At 57.5% G+C, this 23,646-nt stretch overlaps 1 protein-coding gene across 1 annotated transcript in view; it reads right to left on the reverse strand.

The window, feature by feature from the left end:
• The window catches only part of IREB2 (iron responsive element binding protein 2), a 33,029-nt gene that overhangs the window by 8,481 nt on the left and 902 nt on the right, over positions 1-23,646 (reverse strand). The window contains exons 2-11 of the mRNA XM_036013202.1: positions 23,185-23,274; positions 14,528-14,693; positions 13,198-13,335; positions 12,143-12,364; positions 9,933-10,002; positions 9,393-9,576; positions 8,496-8,635; positions 6,498-6,669; positions 5,122-5,222; positions 4,275-4,391 (exon numbers count right to left, since the gene is read on the reverse strand). Of these exons, the coding sequence (XP_035869095.1) occupies positions 4,275-4,391; positions 5,122-5,222; positions 6,498-6,669; positions 8,496-8,635; positions 9,393-9,576; positions 9,933-10,002; positions 12,143-12,364; positions 13,198-13,335; positions 14,528-14,693; positions 23,185-23,274 (1,400 nt within the window). The remainder of the gene's footprint in view (positions 1-4,274; positions 4,392-5,121; positions 5,223-6,497; positions 6,670-8,495; positions 8,636-9,392; positions 9,577-9,932; positions 10,003-12,142; positions 12,365-13,197; positions 13,336-14,527; positions 14,694-23,184; positions 23,275-23,646) is intronic.

The following is a 23,646-nucleotide window of genomic DNA, read 5'->3' on the forward strand; positions in this document are numbered from 1 at the left end:
CCCAGGTGTCAGACTCCAGGTACAACACAACCATCACTCACTCAGAACTGTGTGTTCAAAATAACGGAACTTATATTTGTACTCTACTCAGAAAGCAAAACGTATGAAATAAACACCGCCACTTTACTGAACTATTTAAGAAACAAATGAGATTCTGACCTCTATTTTCTCTTTTAATGCTTTAAACAGGGATAATATAACCTGTTCTTCCTCTATCTGATGGACCTCTTCTCGACTAGGCCAAATGTCACGCAGGTAAATATTCTTGCCGGTGGGGTCAGTACCTGGTTAAAAAAATTAAATAAGGAGACTCAGTATAAAAAATAACTCCCTTGTGATATTCACATTTTCAAAGAAGCCAAGAAATTATTCAACTACGGAGTGCTTCGGGCGTAAGCAGCTGGAAGAAGGAGTCACTTGTGGGTTCTATATCCTTGCGATGACACAAAGATCGGCAACTACGCTCTAGGGCACGACTTCCTGACACAACGCAAAGAACAGGGGTCTAAGAAGCATTTCAAATGCAACCACCGTGCCACCAACACCACACCTGTGCCAGGTGCGCGAGCTCGCGTGCGAGGGAAACGCTACCTAGAGGCTCCGTCTGGAAGTCGAAGTCCACGGTGCCGGCTATGGCGTAGGCCACCACCAGGGGCGGCGAGGCGAGGTAGCTGGCACGGACGCAGTCGCAGAGGCGCCCTTCGAAGTTCCTGTTTCCAGATAAGACTCCGCAAGTGACCAAGTCGCCCTGAAAAAACACACACAGACGTGTCCAATTCAGCAGATGACACCGTTGGAATCGTCATAAAGCAATCTCAGACGTGACATTTCTCACAGCAAAAGAACCAAAAAGCCCATTACCAATTCTGAGGCACAGACTATTAATTCTGGAAGTAAGCTAAAATAACGTCTTACGTTTTTAAAGAACTACTTCGAGAACCTAAGAAGACTCTCCTAATTACTTTGAGACTGATGGGTTACTCTTCCCAAGAGGGGCAAGGACTACAGAAGTAGGGGCACACCAACATACGTGTTCTGTCATTCAACGGGAGAGCCCGTGGGGATGCCTCCCCGCGCCACGCACGCACCTGTTTCACTGCGTGCAGAACGGCCTCCGACAAGGGCGCCGTGTTCCCCACGCACGTGGAGCAGCCGTAGCCAACTACCTCGAACCTGCGTGTGAGAAACAGACGTCACCGGACAGCACATCGCGGCCCGAGTGCGGAAGGGCAGACCTCGTCTCCCGTCCCCACCCCTGTGCAGTCAGACGGCCCGACAGAGCCGGGACGCGCAGACCTCCTCCGTCAGCACGGTCACGTCCCAGTGCTGGACCGGCCCTCAGGCGTGCCGCCGACCGCACCCCAGCCCCCGAAGGCCTGAGGCACAGCGGCTGTCCCGAGGGGCACTGAACCACACCTGAGGCAGACTCCACCTGCCACGCTACACAAGGAAATCCCTCAGACACGCCTCACCAGAAACAGGACGTGACCACTGAAAAACTGATACTGTGCTCCCTTCCAAAGGGGCTGAAACTGCCCAGTGCCCAGAGGACCCGCTCTGCACCAACGAGGCCTGGGGGGCCCCGTGACTGCGTGACCTGCTCGGAGGCAAGTTCCCCCCTCCCCCGCAGTGAGGCGAGCACAGTCCCTGGCAAGGGTTCCAAGGCGACGGAACTACAGAGCCACACATGTAATTCACAAGATTACTTCCTGCTGCTCTTCTAAACCCAAAGAAACACACACAACGGATCAGGCTCGTAGAGGAACTGATGGTTTATGTGAGCCAGTCTGTCCAGAGGTGCACACCGATGCAGCGGAGACGTCTTAGAGGACACGAGGGCTGTGGAGGCCACTTTCTCCAGAGCTCAGGCGTGTACTCAACACACTGACTGACCTCGTGAAGTTCCACGAAGACCAGTTGCTCAGTCAACACAAGCGGTGAAATCTCACCACCTTCTGGAAGCTGACCTGCACGGCTCAGGGCCAGTACAGGCCCCCTGGCCCGGCCGCTTGCACTGTCCGCCCCATTCCCCAGCCGTGCCTGTCTGCTGGTCCTTCCCCCCTGAAACTGGAGCTCACACCTCCTCCTCCTCTCCTCCGGCCAACACACCACGCTCCACACCGAACGTGCCCAAACCGCGTTTGGTGAGGACGGGGCCTCCACAACCACAGGCAACAGCCAGGCAACCGCCGAAGCGGGCGCTCTTCTCCGCCTTCCCTCTGCACGAGGAAGGCCCTGACAGGGGCTTCGCTCCCCCTGAGCCCCAGCGCCAGCGTGAGGGGCGGCGACCGTCACTTACCCGAGCTTGCTCAGGTACGGCAGCACCCCGCTGGAGCCGAGGTAATGAGTAACCATCCCGCTGCCCGGCGACAGACTGGTTCTTATATACGGCTTAACACGCAGGCCGGCTTCCACAGCTTTTTTAGCCAAAAGGCCTGCACAGGAAACAAACAACAATCACTAAGGTGGTGTCGCTCCCTCACGTCACAGGAGGAAGCAGGAAAGGTTCATCGAACAGGTGGGTCTCTAAGCCACATTAGGGCCCACGTCCAAATGCATAAATTTGCCGTCATTCTGTCCATTTTTGATGTGCTCCATCTAACAGAAAATCCTGCAGCAGATCCAGTGGCCTGCACACTCTAAGTGGAGGCAGAGCCCACGGCCCAGCACCGTGCCCGCACGGCACAAACGGAAGCGTTCTGCACGCACGGCAGCTCGGCGCACAGGAGCGAGGCCGCGGCAGTCTTCCCTCTGTGCCCGCCCCCCGGCTCCCGCTCGGCCACGGGGGCTCCCAGCGCGTTGTCAGGAGACTCGCTCACTGATAACGCTGCGCTGTGTTAACAGAAGCAGCTGTGACCTAAACCAACAGGTGTGTAAGCCATACCACAGTAACACACCTTCTGTGCAACAAAATAACCGATAAACTTACGCCCCTTGAGGCCTGACTCCAGTCGCAGAAAGTCCTCGGTGTCAAACACAGACCCCAGCACCGCGCACCGTCCCTGCACCCGAAGGTGGGCACGACGGAGTACACGCGACTCAGGAGGAGACAGCGTGCGGCCCGACAGCGACACCCACCTGCGGCGAGCATGACCGACGGGTTGCAGTTGTTGGTGCAGCTGGTGACGGCCGCGATGACCACGGACCCGTGCGACAGCCGGTAGTCACCGCCCTCGTAGTGCAGGGTGACGGCGTCGTTCTGCCTTTCGGCCGCGATCTGGAAGCCTCTGAACCCGACCTGTGGAAATGCGCCCACACAAGCATGAACTCAGCGTTCCGCACACGTGGAGAAAAAGTGCCCAACGGGAAACAGCCCGACAGAAAGCACTGCGGACCGCTGCCGTGTGAGAGGCTGCAGGCCCGTGCCCACCAGCAGCAGGGGCTCCGCCGAGCCTGAGCGTGCAGTCACGGCAGCCGTCTGCCGGGCCCCGCAGCTCTGGCCCACCGAGAGCCGGCCAAGCTCTCCATTCATTCCCGCTCACACTCCTTCCCAAGAGGCCCGGCAAACCTGTTATTAGCAATGGCCCTGAAGACATGCTTCCAAATGATGATGGGGGTGGGGGTAAGGTCGATAGCACTGGCGATTGTTGAAGCCAGGTACATGGGAATTCGTTACACTATTACTGTACAAACCTCACGTTTTCCGCAGTAAGAAAAGTAAGATACTACAGAAGCAAAAGCTCTCTGTAAAGAGCGCCAGCGACAGTTCTCCGAACAGAGCAAGTGGCCAGTGTGAAGCCAGGATTCTCACACCGGCTGAGCTTCTCGCCCAGCCGGCAGGCCAGGAAAGCCTCAAGCGGCAGTGTCTGCCCGCTGGGCTGCAAGAACCTGACTGTGTAGTCAGGGGCCCCGCCCTATATCCCCCTGAGACTGTCACACACCAAAAAAGACAACAGCCAGTGCAATAGCCGCCCCATGTGAATGAATCAAAATGACTTCTTTTTGTCAGATCAACAAAAAACGTTTTTCCGGTGCACTGCAGAATTTCAGTATTTACTTTGTGTGCCGTGACACGGAGAAGGCGGAAACCCGCCAGTCCAGGACTGCCGTCCAACAGAAACTTCCGTGACGACACAACAGCTGTACGGGGAGCGGCTGACAACACTGACTCGAGGTCCACTCACTCACACTGTCCTCTAAGGAAACGCGATCAACTTCCGATCCCTAGCGCGGACCTGGGAACGAGCTCACCACCGGGGCCACAGCTCGGCCAGGGCAGGCTGGTGCTCAGGCCACACCCAGTGTGCACACCGGGACGGAGGGGGGGCACCCACCTTCTCACTCAAACAAGCTCGGAAATCGCTCTTCATCTCTGTCACAGCGACTCTGTCCTGCGGCCTCTTGGGGCCGCTGACGGACGCCACGATTGAGTTCAGGTTAATCTGGATCACCTAGGAAACGAGAGAAAAGGGGAGGAAAACAGTCGGGTTCACAAGGACAGACTCCAGCTGGAGCACTACTTCCCGAGGCAGAACGAGTGCATTCGTGTGTCTGGACGCAACCTGTTTCGGTGCTGAGACGCAGGCACCGAAGACAAGGCTCTGGAACCCTGCGGACAGCAGACCAGCGGATGAGCCCGAGGCCCCCGCACCAGCCGCTGCGCCGGCCCCACAAACCCTCCCGCCCCGCTGTCCTGCCCCGCCAGCGTGAGCACCGTCTCCACGGCATCTGCCGACCACGCGGAGGAGCCTGTGCCAGCTGCGCAGCCAGTGCCGCGGGGCTGCACGCCACCCCCCGCGCCGCCCCGTGACGGCGCAGACGGGCTCGGTAAGTAAACCTTTCTTCCCTGTCTGCTCCGCTGCAATAAAACCTGTGAAACACTAGTGGGTGAAATCACAGGGTCACACACAGCCGCTCTGAAGAACAGTAACAGCTGCAGCTATCACTTACTGAGCTCTCACCGCGTGCCTGAAACTGTTCCAATACACTTGGACTGAATCTCCTGACAACCCTGCGTGGCAGATGTCATCTTCGTATTTTAGAGAGGAGGAAGCGGAGGCAGAGAGGGTAAGCAATTTGCCCAAGGTCACACAGCTGACAAATCTCAGAGCTGGGACTGAGATGCAGGTGGTGAGGCTCCAGAGCTCACCCCCGGTATTAGGTGGGTCACTGTGTACATACCTCGGAGTACTCGGGTTCTCCTGAACTACTCTGGTCATTTCGAAACAATTTCACAGCTTTAAGGTATGTTTCCATTGATTTGAGTTTGGCTTTGTCAAAACCTAAAAATAAAAAGGTATACAACAAAAACCCAGTAAGGAATTCTGAAATCTTCTGGGGTAAAGATATTGAATTCCAAAGATGAGCAAAAAACAAATACTACAAATTACTAACTACTGAGAACCCATTTCATTCCAAATTAGCATTTGATATTATTCTCAAAAGTAGAAAAAATTTCACCCTTCGTGAGAAACTCTACTTTATGAACATAGCAGCTCCTTCTTCAAAAGTTAGTAAATCACAGACAAGATCACTAATACTAAGCCAGTTCCACGAAACTCACACAGAAACACTGTCCACACAAACAAGACCAGTACCGACACGGACCCAATCGCTCCCCACCACCAAGGGCGAACCCCCCACTTCCCTGAGCGACACTAACAGTCGGAATGAAAGAGTCAAGTACGTGGACGTTACAGCTTCTCTCAGAGCAGAGACCTTCCAGAAGCTGAACGGCCTCAGGAGGCAACACGGGAGCCCCCCGTAACACCTGGGAAACTGCGCAGGGCCTGATGGGGCGTAAAGGACGGGGTGGGCCGAGCTTTCCAAGCTGCCCCCCAAGCTGCCCCGGCCACACCCCCCGAGAGCTGCGGGAGCTCCTCACAGCGGAACGGCTGCGCTCCTCCGGCAGGGGTGGCCCGAGCACCGGCGTCTCTGGCTGGCGCGCAGGGCTCTCAGGTTGCAGGGAGAAGCGGCAGGGGCGGCCACCCCCAAGTGCACCCTTGATGAGAGCAACGACCTCCTGAAAATGGGAACTGCGTCAACTGAAAGGAGGCCCTGCTCATGCCACAGGGGCCTCATGCGACACGAACACGGCCTAGTGTCCAGGTGGTTTCTGCCTGAGGTCACACAGCCAACGGAAGGGTGGCCACAGCTCCCGGTCACTCAGGCCACAGAGCGGTCTGGAGCAATGACCGTGCGCTGCCCTCCACAAAACCACACGCTCGTCCTTCCAGCACAGCTCTGGATCTCAGCCTCTTCCCCCGGGCGGCCCCTCCGCTCCTGGGTGTGGGGGGGCAGCGCCGGACATTAAAGCACCCACCCACCCTGCACCCTAGGTCCCTGAGCAGGGCAGGGCAGAGATCAGTGATTTGAGTAATTCCTTTACACTGCTTGAAAGCGGGTCCGAGCAGAGTAGGGTTTGAGGTCACGACACTATCTAGAGCCACCTGCTACAGTTCATTTGAAAGCCACTGCCCCAAAACAAGAGAAGCTCACGAACACCAGGCAGCACACTGGAAACAGAACGTACCTATCCTGACGATTTATCTGCTCACCTGCATGTTCTAAATGCTTTAATGTCACATTGTCGACAGGGAAAAAGCTGAGGAGAGCACCATACTCCGGACACATGTTTGCTATTGTCGTCCGGTCCACTACAGACAGCTGGGAAACTCCACTTCCGAAAAACTCCACGAACTTGCCGGCCACGCCCGCTTGCCGGAGGTGCTGCGTACAGGGACACAGAAGCACGCACAGGGTTAGCGCCGCTGCCGGGGCCTCTCTGCAGGCGCACCCAGAGCTGCGACAGCGCGGCAGAGGGCCCGCGGCCGGCTCCCTTGGGCTGCAGGTGTTTCGGGGCAGCAGCCAGCGAGGAGGGAGGCCCAGTGCCCCCGTCAGCCAGCGCACAGCGGGGCGTGGACGCCCAGAGCGGCTGGGAGTCAGGATGGGACGCTGCTGAGACGGGGCCCAGCAGGCTCCACGGTGCGCCTGCTCGCCGGCAGCCCCCCCACCTCAGCCAGACACACGGTAATGGTGCCTCCAGCACGGAGGCACCCCGGACGGTTTAACGACGTGTGAACACACTGATCAAACTGCGTACGTGGGTAACTGCACCCCAGCTGTGAAACTTCTACAAATCCAACTGCTGATCCAAATATTTGCAGCAGTGTTAACTGCAGGTAGATTACATTTGATTCGATTTAACACAATTTAACAGGCCTCAACCTCAGCTCCTTCTGAAGTCATTCTCAGCCACCGAGCAGCCGACACAGCTGCTCCCCTCGTCTGTGGAGTGGGGCCGGCCTGCGGCGGGGCCCAGAGTGAACAGCCCGCACCAAGGAGTGGGAGTGGGGCTGTGGACCAGAAACTTTTTTTTTTTACGAGACACAAGTCTCTTCATATTCACAGTTATTTTCTTTTAAATGAACACGAGACGTATTACACACACAAGCTGCTGCCTCCCCCACACTGACGAGGTGCCACAACGTACGTCTGGAAGGACAGACGGTGAACCCTGAGGACCGTGACCAGAGCGGGACCTCAGGCAAACAGGACCTTCAATAACGCATGCATAATAAATGTAGTTTTTGTGTCAATATGTCAAAATGCCAAAAGCAGATACAGCATTATTTTTAAAACGCAGCCTGAGGAGTCTAAAAAGCAGCATTAATTTTCAGGATGCCTGAAGGGAAAAATCGATTTCTCTAGAAACAGTGGGACACTCCTTTTCCTTAAGGAATAACGCTGCGGTTCTCTGTTTAACTTTGTGATCTCTGCCCCACACACAAATCAGTCATGTCTGTGAGACGTCAGATGTTCCTCTCACCGGGGGAGGGGAGGATCGATCGATACTCCACACTGAGAGAGAGACCACCACCTTCTCTCCCCGTGGAGCACCCTGAGGGCCTCGGACTACCATCCGCCACAAAGCGCTGATGTGCGGGCCCCGTGGGAGTCCCCGAGAACCCGCCTGGGCCCAGAGGCCTGGTCAGGGAAGCGCAGTCAGAGCACGCCAGCGGTGCAGGCGGGGGCTGCAGAGCGCCGCTTGCTGACCGGGAAACCCCGGAGCACGTGTCCTCACAGGCCAGCATCTGGGGCAGGAGGGACGGCCCGAGGAACAGCTCGATGCCGTCCCGCTGCCCCAGGGCTGCCCGACAGCAGTCCCTCAAGGAGCCATGGCTCCCCACGGGCGGGCAGAGCCCAGAAGCTCCCTCCAGGAAGGTGCGGGAGGCGGCAGCGCCCGGCTGCCTTGTTCGCGAGCCAGGCCACCGCTTCCTGCACAGCCCCCGGGCCTCTCTGCGGTCCCTCCTTCCGCCTTCCTGGGTCTGTTCCTCAGAACTCGGAGGGGACGGGGTCGCCAGCGACAGTGCCGACCTCTAGGCTCGTGACGAGGAGTAGCAAGCCGGCACGCCAAGTGGGCAGGGACGCCCAGAACGGGCTGGCGTGGGTGAGCGTCTGGTGTCAGCCATCCTCGCTACGGGGGCAAGGCGGGGCCCTCTGCCCTCGGGAAGACGCGTGCACTGAGGGGCGGGGCTGGCACAACCGGAACGTACCTTCGTAACGCCAAGGACAACATCTATGGACGTGACAAAAGGGTTTGATGAGCCAGTCAACTCACATCCAACCACCTCCGGCAGCGTCAGAGAAACGGGCAGCCCAAGCATGACCGCTTCCGTCTCGATGCCTCCGACCCCTGCGGGGAGACAGACGCAGTGACTGGCAGGGCACCCCCGACGGCAGCCCGGGCCAGCCTGCAGACGTCCGGGCGGTCCAGGACCTCCCACCTCCCAGAGCCGCCTCCCTGCCCCTCCTGCAGACACGGACCCCACGTCTCCTCGGCAGGAGGACTCCCCTCTCACGGCCGAGCACCCTGTGCTCTGCCCCCATGTTGGGCTCGGGGACACCCAGTGCTCACTGCCGTGCTACGTCGGGCACTGACGGTGGAAGGGGACCCAGGCCTGGTCAAGCTCAGGAAGCTCAGCCGACTGGCAAAGACGGGAAAAGGAAGCCGACCCCCCCCCCCCCCCGACACCTGGAAGGGAGGGAGCGCGTCCTGCCCCCTGCAGCAGCCTGGGCCACGCCGCCACTGAGAGCACACGCACTCGAGGGCACGCGACCGTCAGTGACGCGTGGGCGGGCGGCCCAGGAGGCGCCAGGTCGTGAAGGACCTTGTGTGAAGCACAGAGGAGCCCGGATGCATGACCAGGGCCAGCTGCAGGGGAAGCCCCGGGGGGTCTTCAGCCTAGAGTCACCGCGCCACCTGCACCGGTGCCGTGCAGGTCTCACACATTGGCGCCCACGGCACACCGGCCACCAGCACCTGAGCCGAGACTTACTTGTCGCTGCCTTGCAGGTAGGAATGCCGGAGGCGCCAAGACCTGCTGGCTGTTCTGCCACAGTGACCCCGACACCCTCTGCCCCCGGGAAGGGCACGCTCTCGCTGTACTTACCCCAGCCCAGGACCCCCAGACCATTCACCATGGTCATGTGGGAGTCCGTGCCCACCACGCTGTCGGGGAAGAGGAGGCCACCTTCCTCCGCAACCACGCGAGACAAGGACTCCAGGTTGACCTGGTGAGGCATCCCAGTGCCGGGGGGGATCAGGGCCACGTTCCGGAACACCCTGGAACTCCACTAGGTTTTGTATACATTTGAAAAGTCAAAGTGTTAGTACACTATGTGAAAACAAGGTCAAGTCAAAGCAAAACGTCCCACGAATCCAGATAAATGGTAGTTTCCAGTGGGGTCCCCAGGACTCGGGTGGGAAGGGGGCGCCCTCCCAGCCCCCGGAACCGGGGCCTGTCCCTGTGCTCGCGCGCGCTGGGGCGCCATGCGAGTCCTCGAAGGATCAGAAGGGCCCACCGCCCCGCAGTGTTCAAGATCGACTGGTCTCGGGTACAGACGCCCCACGTGCATCTGACCTCTATCGTGAAACATTTATCGATGTTTTCTAAACATCAACATGAAACTGTCTCCCAAACCATCCATACCTTGAAAAACTGAAGCCTCTCTCGATTTCTGCCAAATTCTACTTCCTGATTCTTTAACACTGTTTCAGGTCTGGAAGGAGGAAGAGCTCGTCAAATACGTTACAGGGAAGAACTACTTTGTTTCGAAGTCTTCGCTCTTAAACACACACACACTCTTCCAGCCCCTGGGACGGCGACCTGCTGGACCTCTCAGGACACGGAGGTGCAGCTGTGAGCTCGCCACCCCCCGGCGCCGTGGCACAGCCACGCCCACACCGCACCTACCGGGCGTGCACGGGAGACCTGGCTGAACCGTGTTAAAAACAAGATGGTCAGCACTGCTGGACTTCCCGCTCCGAGAAGGGGACGGGGAAGCTGGCGCCGCCCACGCGGCCCTTGTGCCAGGGACGCCGGGAGAGGGGCGGACGCGGGGGTCCCCTCGGAGCACTGACAGACGTGCGATGTCCCTTCACAGTTTAAAAAGAGCTTTCGGCCAAAATCTGGCGTTCCTCTCGCCCGAAGGGAAGGTCTGTTTTATCTGTTCGGATTGTAAATAACTACACGAACTGCTTGACGCGGACAGGAAAACAACACGCCTCTCAACAGCAAACACAGTCCCACTTCTAGGGAGCTATTTTTACCTAGTGGGTATTTCTAAAACACTATTACTAACGGTTTTAAGTTGCTTATTTTACTTGCCAGCTCAGCTGGCAATTAAGTGTTGACTGAATGTCAATACAACTTAAATTATGTCCTCCAGGGCCCAGATAATTACAGTGCTTCGACTGCCAACGTGTTTTTAAAACTCAGATTACATCAATAAATCGTTGCTGAGTGGCCACCTGAAGCCACAGCACACCTTGGGGAGCTTCTCGGGGCCTCAGGGGACACAGCTCTCCGAAGCCCCGCTGCCCCGCCCTGCGCCGACGTGCCTGCACTCGCTAGCTCCCGGCCTCCCACGAGGCAGGGAGCCCGCGCACCAAGCGCACGCCCTCCGCCCTCCGCCCCCGCCCCCGGTCTGTGGCAGTCTGCAACGAACGCTGCACAGACTCGGGGCAGCACTCAAAGAGCCGGTACGTTCACATGGCTGGCGGCGGCCGTGTGACCTGGGACCGCCGTGCCCTCAGAGTCAGAACCAACCGAAAGTGTCACACCAACTCGGGTTTCAGAACTAGTGACACACCGTCTCAGCCCTGCATACGCTGCCAGCGAGAAAACGACAACCGAAAAACTCAACGAGCTTTGAATCAACACATCCTCCGCCTCAGGAAATGAATCCTGTACCAAAAGGCAAGTTCGTCTTCTCGGACGCCAGCGTGCCGGGACGGTCAGGACGACAAGGCCTCGGGGCAGGGGAGTGCCCACGTGAAACCGCCCCGGTCTGATGACAGCGGACCCACGGACGGCACCGCGTGCCCCCTCTCAGGAGGGAGGACCACGAGGTCACCGCAGCCTCAGGCTGCACAGAAACACTGAGGCAAAACGCTAGCGCAGCACAGATCTGGAAAAATCCAGTTCGGGGGCCAACGAACTCGTGTGATCATCTCACCCTCAGGACGGAAGGCGTGTGGACGTTGTTCTCGGCTCGTCTGAAACTTCAGTGTGTTCAAGTCTACCTTTACAGAGTTTCAGTCCTTTTTTATTAAAGTAAATTTTGACAGTCTGAACGCTGTGCGATAAGCAACGTAACTCGCGAGAACGAGACGTGACGGCACACACGCGTGCAGCTCAGAGAACCCCTCCTCCCACCGCGAGGGCCCCCGGCCAGGACATCTGACCGGCTCCTGGAGCCGGGTCCTCTCCGAGGCGGGCTGCGCCCCGTCCCTTGGAAGGGCCCCTTGGGGTAAGAGCCACCGGCGAGCGCGGTGTTCCCGGCAAAGACGGGAGGACGCTGGTGCAGCGAGGACGCCGAGGCGGCCCCCGAGCAGGCAGACAGCAGAACGACCAATGGGGGCCCCACGAAAGACGTGAGGAGCGGCGAGCACGTGAGTGGCACAGACTCGCTCCGCTGAAGATTCAAAGTTTGAGGTGCAAAACCCTTTTTCTGCCTGCGTGCGCCATGAACACGAAGGCGTTCACAGGCTGCCCTCCCGGCCGCCCTCCCGAGGTGCAGAGAGACACGGGGCGGCGGGTCACCCAGCCCGGCCGGCAGGGCCGAGGAGGGAGCAGGAGCCCACCCCCCCCCCCCCCCCCCGCCAGGGCACGACCGCGGCACAAGGACGGTCTCGTACTCAGGCACTGGCTGCAGGTGGAAAGGGCACAGGGCGGGCGTGTTCTCGATCTGTGCGGAGGGCCTCCCCGAGCCACGGCCCAGCTCCTCGGAGTCGCAGGGCCCTCGGCAGGCGGCCTGGCCTCGGCACGGCGGCTTCCTGGGCTGCTGCGCTCTCAGGGGAGAGAGCTTCCCCGCTCGCTGCAGGTCGCCGCCTCCGGGGTTCGGAGCGTTCTGTATTGCACTGCCATTCAAAAAAGGAGACACAAGCAGTCAGACGTGCAGAAACCTGGCTCTTCACACACCACACGGCAGCGATGCTCCCTCTGCAAACAACGAAACGCTGCCATGTCTCGTAACCCCAGTTTCAGAAGCAAACCTCAGGTCCCCCACCCCCGAAAAAAGAAAAACAGATTTTAAACTTGTGGAGATGAAAATAAAATCCTAAGTGCCCCCAAAATCATTTTCATGCACTTCGGTGACAAGTCGAGCGACTCTGAGCAAGCACTGCCACAGACCGTGTCACCTAGCAGCTGAAAAGCAGGTGAGAGTCACGGTCTCCATCTCTAGGGCAATCGGGCTCGTGGCTCGTGACACATCGCAGCCTCGGTCCCAGACTCTGGAGGTCGCACACAACCTCTCCCGGGTCCGACCGCGGTCCCGGGGCCCCTGACACTGAGCTCCGCGTGCTCCGCCACCTGCTGACGAGACGCTGCGCCCCACCCCCACAGCCCCCCCTCCCCGGCAGGGGCGCCCGACACTCTCTTCAGGGCCGTGGTGGGTGCGGGCGGTGCTCAGAGCTCCCCTCCCAAAGAGCAGGCTCTAGCCCCACTGCACGTGTCCATCAAAAACGGCAGCAGAAACACACAAACATGAAGTGGTTTTAACTTCAGACTGAACAACAACAAAAATACGCCAACACAAAAACTTTTCACCAGTTTCCCTCTTCATTATCAGCCCGTACTAAATGGAGGGTCCCGGCCAGAGCTCCCTCCACGTCCTCCCCACACGCACTCGGCCAGCGGGCTGGCCGTCGGCCGGCGTGCAGGGCTGGCGTCACAGCACGTGGGCAAGTACCATTTACTGAAGTCGATCTGCAAAGAGTGGTCCACCATGAGGTCTGTGGGACAGGCCGGGTGGACGGTCTTAGGGTCGCCTCCCAGAGTCTTCACCGCCTCCCTCATAGCAGCAAAATCCACCATCGCGGGTATTCCACTGAGGGGGAGAAAATGGTCAAGTTACAGCACCACCGTTCTTTTACACAGGCTCACGATTGTTAGTGTGCACCTATCCACTCCCACACTTAAAGGAATCCGTTTTACTTCACATCCACCTTTGGTAACGTGCCTGCTCTCCAAAGTCGGCTGCACCCCGGTTTACCGGGAACGGACAGTGAGCATCAGCGGAGAACCTGAGTGCTCAGGAGCGGATGCGTCAGAAGCAGCACAGGAGGCGCCTCTCAGAGGCAGAAGAGAACTGGGGGACCGGCCTGTGGCAGCCCGTCTCCTGCCTTCAGGGGCACGATACCCGTCCCCAGCCCCTTCCACCCTGGTGCCTCCTGGCTACTCCAGAGTGACCCACTGTAGGGATGAGCATCTCTGGCCAGCCCTGTCACGGGCGTTCACCAAAGGCTGCCCCTGTGCTGGACACCCAGGGCACGGGCAGTGCCGCCCTTGGGGCTGTGCAGGGAAGAGCACCCGCGATTGCAGAGCGGCAGCATGCAGCCTGCAGAGTGGTGGCACAGAAGCCAGACCCCGTGTGGGTGGGGGGACGCTCCCCTCTGCCTGGCCGACGCCTGTACCAGCTCGGCTGAAGGTTCGCTCTCCTCGTGACTCACCCCGACAGCCAGGCCAGGCAAAGTCTCTCGAGAGTTGGGTTTCACTCTAAGTGTGAGGAAACCCAACCAGCCTACAAGTGGGGGGACAGGGCTGCCGAGCAGGCGAGAGCGAGCGAGGCGAGGTCAGGGCGGCAGGGTGAGGGGGCACGTTGAGCAGGGAGGCCTGGCAGGGTGCGCTGGCACACTGGGCTGCTGCGCACGATGGGGAGAGGCATCAGGAGTGACCGCCAGCTTCTGTCCTAAACCAGCGGGGACCACAGTGCCACTCGCCCTGACGGAGGCGGCCCGGCGAGGAATGGGTGAGGTGGGCAGGCCACCCAGGTAAGAGTCGAAGTCCGAAAAGCATGTTAGCCAGGTGGACACGAGCATGCAGTTAAACTAGTTTCAAATAAAGGGTACGAGAAACAAGGGCCTAATTTTTAATGAACCGCCTCACATTAGAAAGGGCAACTTTTTTTTTTACTTTATAAGCTAATCTTCAAAACGAAAGGAAACAGTGGAGCCAGCCATCGGGGGACTTTAAAAAGGGAACCTCCGGAGGCGCGCCGCGGGCAGGCGGCCGGCACTCACGTGAAGTCCTGGAGCAGGACGCGGGCGGGGAAGAAGGGCACTTCGACGCGGCTGCGCTGGCTCTTCCAGTCCAGGATGTTCAGGACATCCTCCCTCCTCAGCAAGAAGCCGTCACAGTGTCTCACGGCAGCTTCCAGCAGGACCCGGATGGAGTACGGCAGGACGTCTGGTGGTGGGGGAGAAGGTCTCACTGTTACCGAGGAAGGTCAGGACGACGTAGCACAGAGACTAGGACAGCGACCAGTCACAGGCGCAGGCGCAGCATCTTCTCAACCTGACACACGCCGGTCTGGTGACCACAGCAGAGCAGCAGCCCGGCTAACGCCGGGATTTCTAGGAACCCGCCGTCCTCGACAACCGCCGGGGCCCCCAGGGCCGAGACGGGAGCCCCACGGGCAGCTGTGCCGACCTGGGCACGACCGGGCCCGAGAGACCAACGCCAGCACCCGGGCGTCGGGGAGGACCAGGGAATGGAGACGCGCAGGCGTGAGGACCAAGAACAGCGCCACCCCTTGAAGGCACTGGTTCCCAACCTTTCTCTTCTCACGGCACATTAATTATTAAAATTCTGCAGCGCACCCAAAAACACGTATTTTTGCCGACTTGACCAAATATACAGGTGTAATTCTGACTCGTTCGCACAGGACGGCTGTTGTGGTGGCTGTTCTCACGCTCCCCAGGTGAGCACCTGCGGGAAACGCGGTCAGTGCGGCCGTCGGAACCGCCAGGGTTGGCGTGCTCCACAGACTCTTGCGGCACCGCGCCCGAGAGTCACTGCTTTAAGGCGAATATCAGCTAAACTGTGTTGTAAAACTCCAGCAGATTTAAAGATCTCCACAGAAAAAATTAGGGGTTAAAGGTAAGTCAGGGTGCGCAGGTGAGCGGAGTTCACTTCACGGAGCCGTCCCTTTCGCTCTCGACGACCGTGTCAGAATGCCACCGAGAGGCAGGTTTCCGCATTCTGAATTTTTCAGTCCCGCTGAAGTCCCACACCAGGGAGACCGAGTCAGCCCGGGCCTGGCTGAGTGGGTGTCACCCGCCCAACGGGGGCCCTGCGGCTGCGCACGGGGGTGAAGCCCTCCACGTCCTGCCCAGGCGGCCTCCAGAGCACACCAGCAAGAGGACAAGCAGCACACAGTGGTGCTACAGCACGCTGCGTTTTCAGTAAGACGGGACCGTACAAAGTGTAACACACGTCATTTATTATTACACGGTAAGTACACCACTTTAAATACATCATTAGGTATTAAATACATACTCCTCCCCCCAGAAGCAACAACGGAAGGATATAGTAAAAATCTTGGCCTATATGCCACACTATTTCGGCTGTGCCCCCCAGCAGGATGTACCCCAGGAACAAAGGACTAGGCACGAGGGACCGGCGGCACGTGGCGGCCGGCTGACAGCACAGGCCGGGCACCACCGCACCGCCGCCTCCCTGCCTCTGCGCTCCGCGATGCCGGCACACGGCTGACCGTGAGCGAAGCTGTGATCAAGGAGAGTGAAGACCTTGATCAGAGACGCCAGCCTCAAGGCCTGTGTCTGCCATTTCCTTACTGTAAGGCGTGACCTTTGGAAAGTGACTCAAGATGCCGCATCTCCTCCAGTGCAGGGGGACGGCAGCCAGCCCACAGAACGTGCAAGCGCCCTCCCCGCACCCTCGCCTCCACGCCACAGCCCTCAGGCACAGCAGGACCAAGAGCAGGCACCTGAACGCTCATGTCTGCCCTCGCCTCAGCCAGAAACATGATGAAGCCCTCAAACCTAAAAGAATTGTACGGGTAAAATTTTTCAACAGGGTATTTGGAAATAATGATCCGAGAAGCAAATACACAAGGTTAACTTTGTATCTGGTTAGCTACTCTGGAAAAACAATTCAAGAGTGTGTTTTGTGAAGCGCATCTTCGTAAAAAGCGTTCATCAAAGCATCCATCGGATTTCCAACAAACTCGGGCCCACGCCCACTGCCAGTTCTCTGTCCTCCCGAAGCCCACTCCAGCAGCAGGGAAGACACGGAGACACCCGGCCCACACAGACAGGCGGGGACAAGCAGAAAGAACAGCACGCTGGGAACGGCGCCTGGATGACTGGTAAGGGGTGAGCCGAACAGAGACAGGCGACCAGAAATGGGGACCAGGAACCAGGGTGCCCGGGGTTTCCAGAGAGGAGAGAGCAAAGCTAGAGGGAGCCACGCCTGCAACATTCTAAGTGAAAATATTTCCAACCTGGAAACTGGTAACCAAGCAAACGGCCGATCCCAGGCAGCCGCCACAGAACACGCTGTGTAAGACGAGCAGGAGAATGGAGACTGGAACCCAGGCCACCAGGCCCCAGCCCAGCCCCAGAGCCGGGGCTCCCCCAGGACCCGGAGCACAGGCAGGCCGGGCAAGGCAGTGACCCAGTCCAGATGGGGCGCTGCCAGGAGGAGGGAGACGGGAATTGATAGATTACCCGATTGTACCGGGAGGGTTTCTCTCTTTCAGAGGTGAATTATTCATAAGGACATAGAAAACTAAGCAAACGAAAAAGATAGTCACTAATTCAAGGAAAAAATACAAAGTTGTAAGAGAAATGAGATGCAATCACCCACCACACGGACTGGCTGAAAACAGTAACTCATCGTGGCAGGGCACTGAAAAATGACCCAGAGACTGCGGGGACTGCTCCAGGAGGGGGACTCGGGGCACACGCACGAGAAACAAAAAGCACCACGTCCTCACTTTCTGCAGAAGACGGTTACGTCTAAAACTGAAAACTCAAGGAACGGCTGTACAAACTAGGCTGTTTGATAACAGAGAGGAAATTATCAAAAGAAAGAGGCAACAGAACTGAAAACAGTATTCTCTGCGATGTAAAAATAAGGGGTGGGCAGGACTATTGTTTCAGTTATAATGTCAGTGGCTTTTAACTCTATCATTTGAAAAATAATTAACTATTAAATTAAAATGCAATTCCAAGAAAAAAGTGGATCACAAATGTTACCGAAATTCCGTGTTTCAGAAGCACGAACGAAGCCGTCAATTCACAACTCCCGCAGGCAAGGGTGCAGCTCTGTGAGAACCCCACGCACACGGAAGAACTGACTTCTCCTTCCTCCCCACTCGTGACTCCACCCTGCAGGCCGCCAGCACGTGAGCCGGTGGAGTGTGGCCGAGACGACCCCCAGGGCTGGCTGCCCGCCCAGGCTGCGCTACAGAGACACCCTCACTCGGAGGGGCCGGCAGCTTGTCAGGAAGACCTTCCAGCACCAGAGGTGAGGGGAGGCCTCGGCCCAGCAGCGAGGACCTGGTCAGCCTGGCCAGGCCGCGCCTTCCACTCAGTCTGGCCTGCGGGTGAGGGCAGCCCGACACCTGCCCTCCCAGCGCCCACCGCCCCACTGCGGGCCTTGTCCCTGCCTGCCCAGCAACCCAGGCCAGCCCCCCTCTCCACCATCCAGTGGGCCGAGCCCCGCCCACGTCCGTCCTTTGGTGGGTGCTCCGTCCCCCTCGGCCTCGGCACCAGGTCGCGTCCTCACATCGTACAACCCCAGTCCCTTCACCTATGGCGACACGTCCTTGGGTCCCCACGGGTGCCTGCGACCGTGGAGAGCACTGAGCCCTGGATGGGCCCAGTTTTCCCGATGTACACACTTGCGACGAAGGTTCATTTGTAAATCAGGCAGTTCCAGGAAGAAGATCCATTCTCACCGCAGACCTCAGCAACCTCGACGTACGACTGTTTCCTTCCGCAACGTCACACGAAGGGACGACTGCAGGGCTTCCTTTCGGCGAGTCTGAACTGCCGGCACCTCCACGCCTGTGCTTGCAGACCGACACGAAGTGAGGTGACAGGCGATCTGACGACCAGACTGACTACTGAGCGACGACCCGGTGGGAGCGCAGAGGGCGTGGAGATGCTGACCAGAGGAAGGGTCCACGCGCCAGGAGGTGCGGAGCGAGAGTGTGCAAACACTCATCCCGCTGCTCAGAATAACGCACAGCCTGAAGCTTAGGAATGGTTCTGTCTGGAATTTCCCATTTCATGTTTTGCAACCACAACTGACTGCAGTAACAAACTGCACAAGCAGGGGGACCCGCCGTACTCTCTGGTCAGTGGGTGACCATTCACATTAAGTTCCCCTGCTGTGATGGAATGGAGGCCCCTCGACCACAGGTCCACGCCCACACAGCTTCCTCTCGTGCCCCCGCCAGCCTGCACGGCTCCGTCAGCACAAAGGTGCCACCTCAGCCCTCCTCTACCTGCCAGAGCCACCCGCGCCAGCGCCGCGACTGACCGAGGCACACAGCGCAGTGGGGAGGTCCCTGCACCAGGCAGAAGGCTGGGCTGGATTAATTCTGCCGCTCCTAACCAGGAACTGCTAGAATTCCAAGAATCCAGAAAGCTAATCCCCTAACAATAGATAATCAAAAAGGCATGTAGGAACCAGGACCAGCTGGTAACTTAAAACTGAAGAAGTTCGATAATTTGTGTTACTGCGTCTGAACCCAGCTGATCACAGCCAGCACCCCTGGGCGCAGAGCTCGGTGAGGAAGAGCAGCCAGGGGCTGAAGCCCTGCACTTGGGGGGAGGTGGCTGGAAAGCAGGCCCAGACTCAGGACCGAGACTTCTCCTTCAAGACTAAAGGCTGCTGCTGAGGTCAGGGCCAGGGCTGCCAGGGAGAGGTCACAGACGCTGGCCTGGTGACACATTCTTCGTTCTTCGTCTGCACAGCACCCTGACACTGAACTGCCAGCGGTGGAAAACAAGACGTTTTTCGCGTGCCGGAGAGTTCAACAACACCGACCTCACATCTCTGCGGCGATGAGCAGCAGCCACCCCTGCACTTTGCCCCAGTCCCAACCAGGGCCGTTTCCTGGTGTGGGCGCCCCCTCGGTCCCGGTCAGCATGGGCCTCAACCCCGGAAGCAGGATTTACAGGCCGAGGCCCCAGAATCGGGGTCTCGTTCACGGCTGCCCCCAGAACTCAGGAGGTAAAGGTGCCTGGGGGTGGGGCCTGGCCCGGAGACCCCAGAGCAAGTCCCACAGGATGGAAGCAGTGAGGGGTCAGGAGGTGCAGGCGGTCTTACCAGAGCCCCTCACAATCTGGGATGGAGAACAGTACCGGCCTACAATCAGAAGACAGAAGACAGAGACCAAATTCCTCACTTAAAAGGTATGTGACTTTATGGAAATTACTCAAGGTTCTTGGACTCATTTTCCTCATCTGTACAAAGTGAAGATAAGACTATCTTCCCTGCCTATCACAAAGCAATGCAGTGAGGACAGAGAGATCTGTGGAAATTCCAGGAGGTGAAGAAATCTCCCACAGGGGTATCAGCGTTAACAGTGGTGGGCCAGCAGGCTTCAGATAGATGGAACGAGACAGAGCACTGGGCCTGAGGGGCTGGGGGGGCACCCAGACTCTAGGCGGGGGACCTGGAGAGCAGACACACTCAGTCCTGCAAGGCCCGGCACAAGGTGAGCTCAGAACACACCCACCTCCAGTGCCAGGTTGGGTGACACTCAGCTCTGAGGAACTCCAGCCTTTAAAAAAATTATATATGCACGTGTGTGTGTGCCACAGAGAGAGTCTAGGAAGGCAGAAGAGAGAGAACAGACTCCTGCGGGAGGTTTTCTCCCGTTCACTCACACACACACACACACACACACACACACAGGAAACGAGAAGAGCACCCGTCGGTACTGCTGCCAGAGGTGCGGATGCTCTTCCCACACGTCCCGGCGAGCTCGCAGCCCGGCAGTGCTTGCTCACGTGGTCGCTGTCCACACTGCCACCAGGGAAGGCACAGGACCCAGGGTCCCCCCACCTCCCTGCCTACAGCAGCGAAGCAGGACCGTGCCCTGGGCAGGTGGGGACGCAGGGCTTGGTGAGCATGCGAGAGAGAGCACACGCATGTGCGCGCGCACACACACACACACACACACACGGGGACCATCAGCCCCGACACCCAGGCCCCTGCAATCAATCAGCACAGAACCAGAACGGTGCTGGAGCCAGGCTGGGCTGAGCTGCTGCACAGGGCTGCGGATACAGCTAGCAGGCAGAGGCTCCTGTGCAATGAGGCAGAGAGACAGAAGGGGTGAGAGGCAGGGGGATCTGAAGCACCAACAGAAAAATTAGGCCCACGACCCGTTGTTTAAGACACAGCCGCATCTCACTGGCCTGGGAGCTTTGTGCCCTGCAATGGATCTCTTCACTCGACCTAGTGGGTGTCTCTTCTTTCCTACCAGAAGGCCCGATCTACAACAGAAACTGTCAGCAAAGGCCAAGACCGGACCAGCTGACCCCTGCACAGAACATGGAGGGCTGGTGCGAGCACGGCAGTGCATGGAGCAGGTTCGTGTGACCGGGTCACGGACTGTGTGTCAACACCACACACCGCTTCGCTGCTCGCCCGACTCCCAGCCCTCGCCGGAGCCCACAGGAGACAAGATGCGAAACTCAGGCTCGTGTCCATGTTCCAGCAGGACAGCGGGACCAGCAATGGACACCCGACCAGCCCAGGTCCACCAGGTCCACGCAGCAGATGAACAAGTAACGCAGAGGCGCAGCCTGAACTGGCTGGTGTGCCCTCACAGCGTACAAGGGATGGCAGGCGTTGACCGCCAAGGGATGGCGGGGTTATCCAGAGTGAGTGAGTGCAGGGCTGATATTCAAACAGAAACCAGGCAGCCTTCCAGCGACAAGCGGAACAGACTCTGGCTCAGAAATTCTGGTTCCCACGAGGCCTGGCTGTGCCTTCCTCCTGTCTTTGCACTTCAGAAAGCTGCCATCAACATCTTCTCACCAGGGCGCTGACTGAAGTGAGTTTTGGTTCCTTATATTCAAGAGTAAAGGCTGAAACAGACAACATACACACAGCAGGACTAGAAAAAGACTAGCGTGTGCTGAGGGAGCAGCGCACTCTCAAGCCAGTGACTGGGTACCACCGAGCCAGCATCGGAACTGAAGCACCGGGCCCAGCAGCCTTGCCCACGAACAGGAAGAAGTTGGTAACGGCCCCAGCCTGCAGAGACTGCTAACTAACCCCGACGCAGTGCACAGGCCGCCCTGCGCAGCAGCAAGAAGCGAGGCAGTCCCCTTTCTAACAACTCACGCCCCCAACTCAGAGGCCAAGGGGTACCTGTGTCCAGGGGCACGGAAAGGTGTTCGCGGTGTCAGGCACAAAGGCTGCATCCAACGCTGATTGCACTTCCGTCACAGCAGCACGCGCACGCAGCTGCACAGGGTGCTTAGCGAGCTGCACTGGCTGCACCGTCAGGTCGGCACTGCTGACACCGCGCTCATCTTTCTGCAACTCTCAACCCCAATCTGACTTCTTGTAACCCATAAAACTCTCCTAAAAACCAAGTACAGGTTTCCCTCCCGACATGGAAAGCCAAGTCCTGGCTCTACTATGGGACTAAGCAGGCTCGTGGTCAAAAAAGCAGGCGGTGAGGACAGAAACAGGAAGGGTGAGGGAGAGGACCCGAGCGGACGGAGGGCTGAGATAAAGCCGCCTGCCCCCCCACCCCCACCCCGGGTAACCACTAGGCTGCGAGGCTTCACCACAGCTGGGCCGTCTCTGCACTGTGCCCCTCTGCACTGTGCCCCTCTAACTCAACACCACCGCCTGTGCTCCCATCATGCCCATCGGCCTCATTCCCCGGCTGCTGACCTGCCCCGTGGCCCTCTGGGCGACATCAACTCAAGGCCCAGTTCCTCCAGAGACGTCTCTCTTCCCAGGTGGCAGGGATTTCGCCCCCCCTTGGAAAGAGGTGTACTTTCACATTCAAAGACCTTCGCAAAAGAATCACTCGAAATCTCTAAGGTTGTAGTAGGCACACTGGACTGCCAGACAGGTGGCTCCAGATCCCTAAGGAGATGGTCATGGTGGCGAACTGTTTGCTTCTCTAGACTGTTCAAGTCCAACAAAATCTACAGAGAAAAAAAAATCACTCCCCCCGCCCCGACTGCAATATATTTGGCATGTATCTCTTGAAGTAGTTTTCAAAAGTCTGACAGTTGGGTCAGCTTTAGCTCAAGCGGTTACTCTGTCATGGCAGACACTCGGGAGTCTGACCATAACAACCACTCTTCCCAGCTCCCTTCACCAGCCTGGCTGAAAAGGTCACTCAACTGTCAATAAAGTCAGGTCTCCCACCCAATACCCTGGGTCCAGCCAAGTTCACTCTTCGGAAACCTCGGTGAGAGGGCTGACCCTGAGCAGGTGCCTGCAAGGCCTGCCAGAGGTGCTGGCGTCCAGGCCAGGCTGGTCAAGCCCGGCCCTAGTGGACGACTCCAGCCAACGGGCCCCACCGAGGATTCCTAGTTAAAGCATGGCAGACAAAGAACTGTGGGTGTTATTACTTAAAAAATTAAAATGTACGATTAATTGCAGTAGAATGTCATCAGGCCATTTTTTAAAAATTGCATTAGTAGTTTCTTCGGGTGAAGAATCACTGCTGAATTAACTTAAACTTTTGAATGAGAAGGCACAGGTTCACGTCCTTCCCAAACAAAAGTCATCCCAGCAGGAGCTTTTAAAACGTTAGAGATGAGTGTCGTTGTACTTGTTACACCACGGGGACAGATCCAAAACTTCTTCAGCTCAGCCTGACAAATGTGTTTCTATTGCCAGAAACTAAACAAACCCAAGAAAACTTAGGCAGCATTACCATACTTGGTGCCTCCGAGTTTAGGTACATTGAAGAACTTCTTGCGTGAACTGTCATTCAATGTTTCAATAAGGTACTCAAAGGTGTGTCCTGGGGAGAAAAAGTTACAGTCGTTAAATACAGTTACACAGTACCTTATTCAAAGTGCAAACACCTGGAAATCAACTTTGTCCAACAGAATTTTCTGTGAGGATAAAAATGTTCTATTATTTGTCTGGTTCAATCAGCCACATGTTATTATTCATCTCTTGAAATGTGCTACAGTGACTGAGGAACTGAATTTTTACTTCATTTTAATTAATTTTGATCTAAATAGTCACATGTGGCTAAGGTCCACTGCATTGGACAATCCAGTTCTCGACCATGACTCTTATCGAGTAAAAACTGGTAACAGAATCATTGCTGAAACGTGTTAACAAAGAACATCTCTGGAAATAACAATGATTTAAATAATGTATAGGC

The sequence above is a fragment of the Phyllostomus discolor genome, chromosome 12 (genome assembly GCF_004126475.2).
Source record: "Phyllostomus discolor isolate MPI-MPIP mPhyDis1 chromosome 12, mPhyDis1.pri.v3, whole genome shotgun sequence".
Lineage (NCBI taxonomy): Eukaryota > Metazoa > Chordata > Mammalia > Chiroptera > Phyllostomidae > Phyllostomus > Phyllostomus discolor.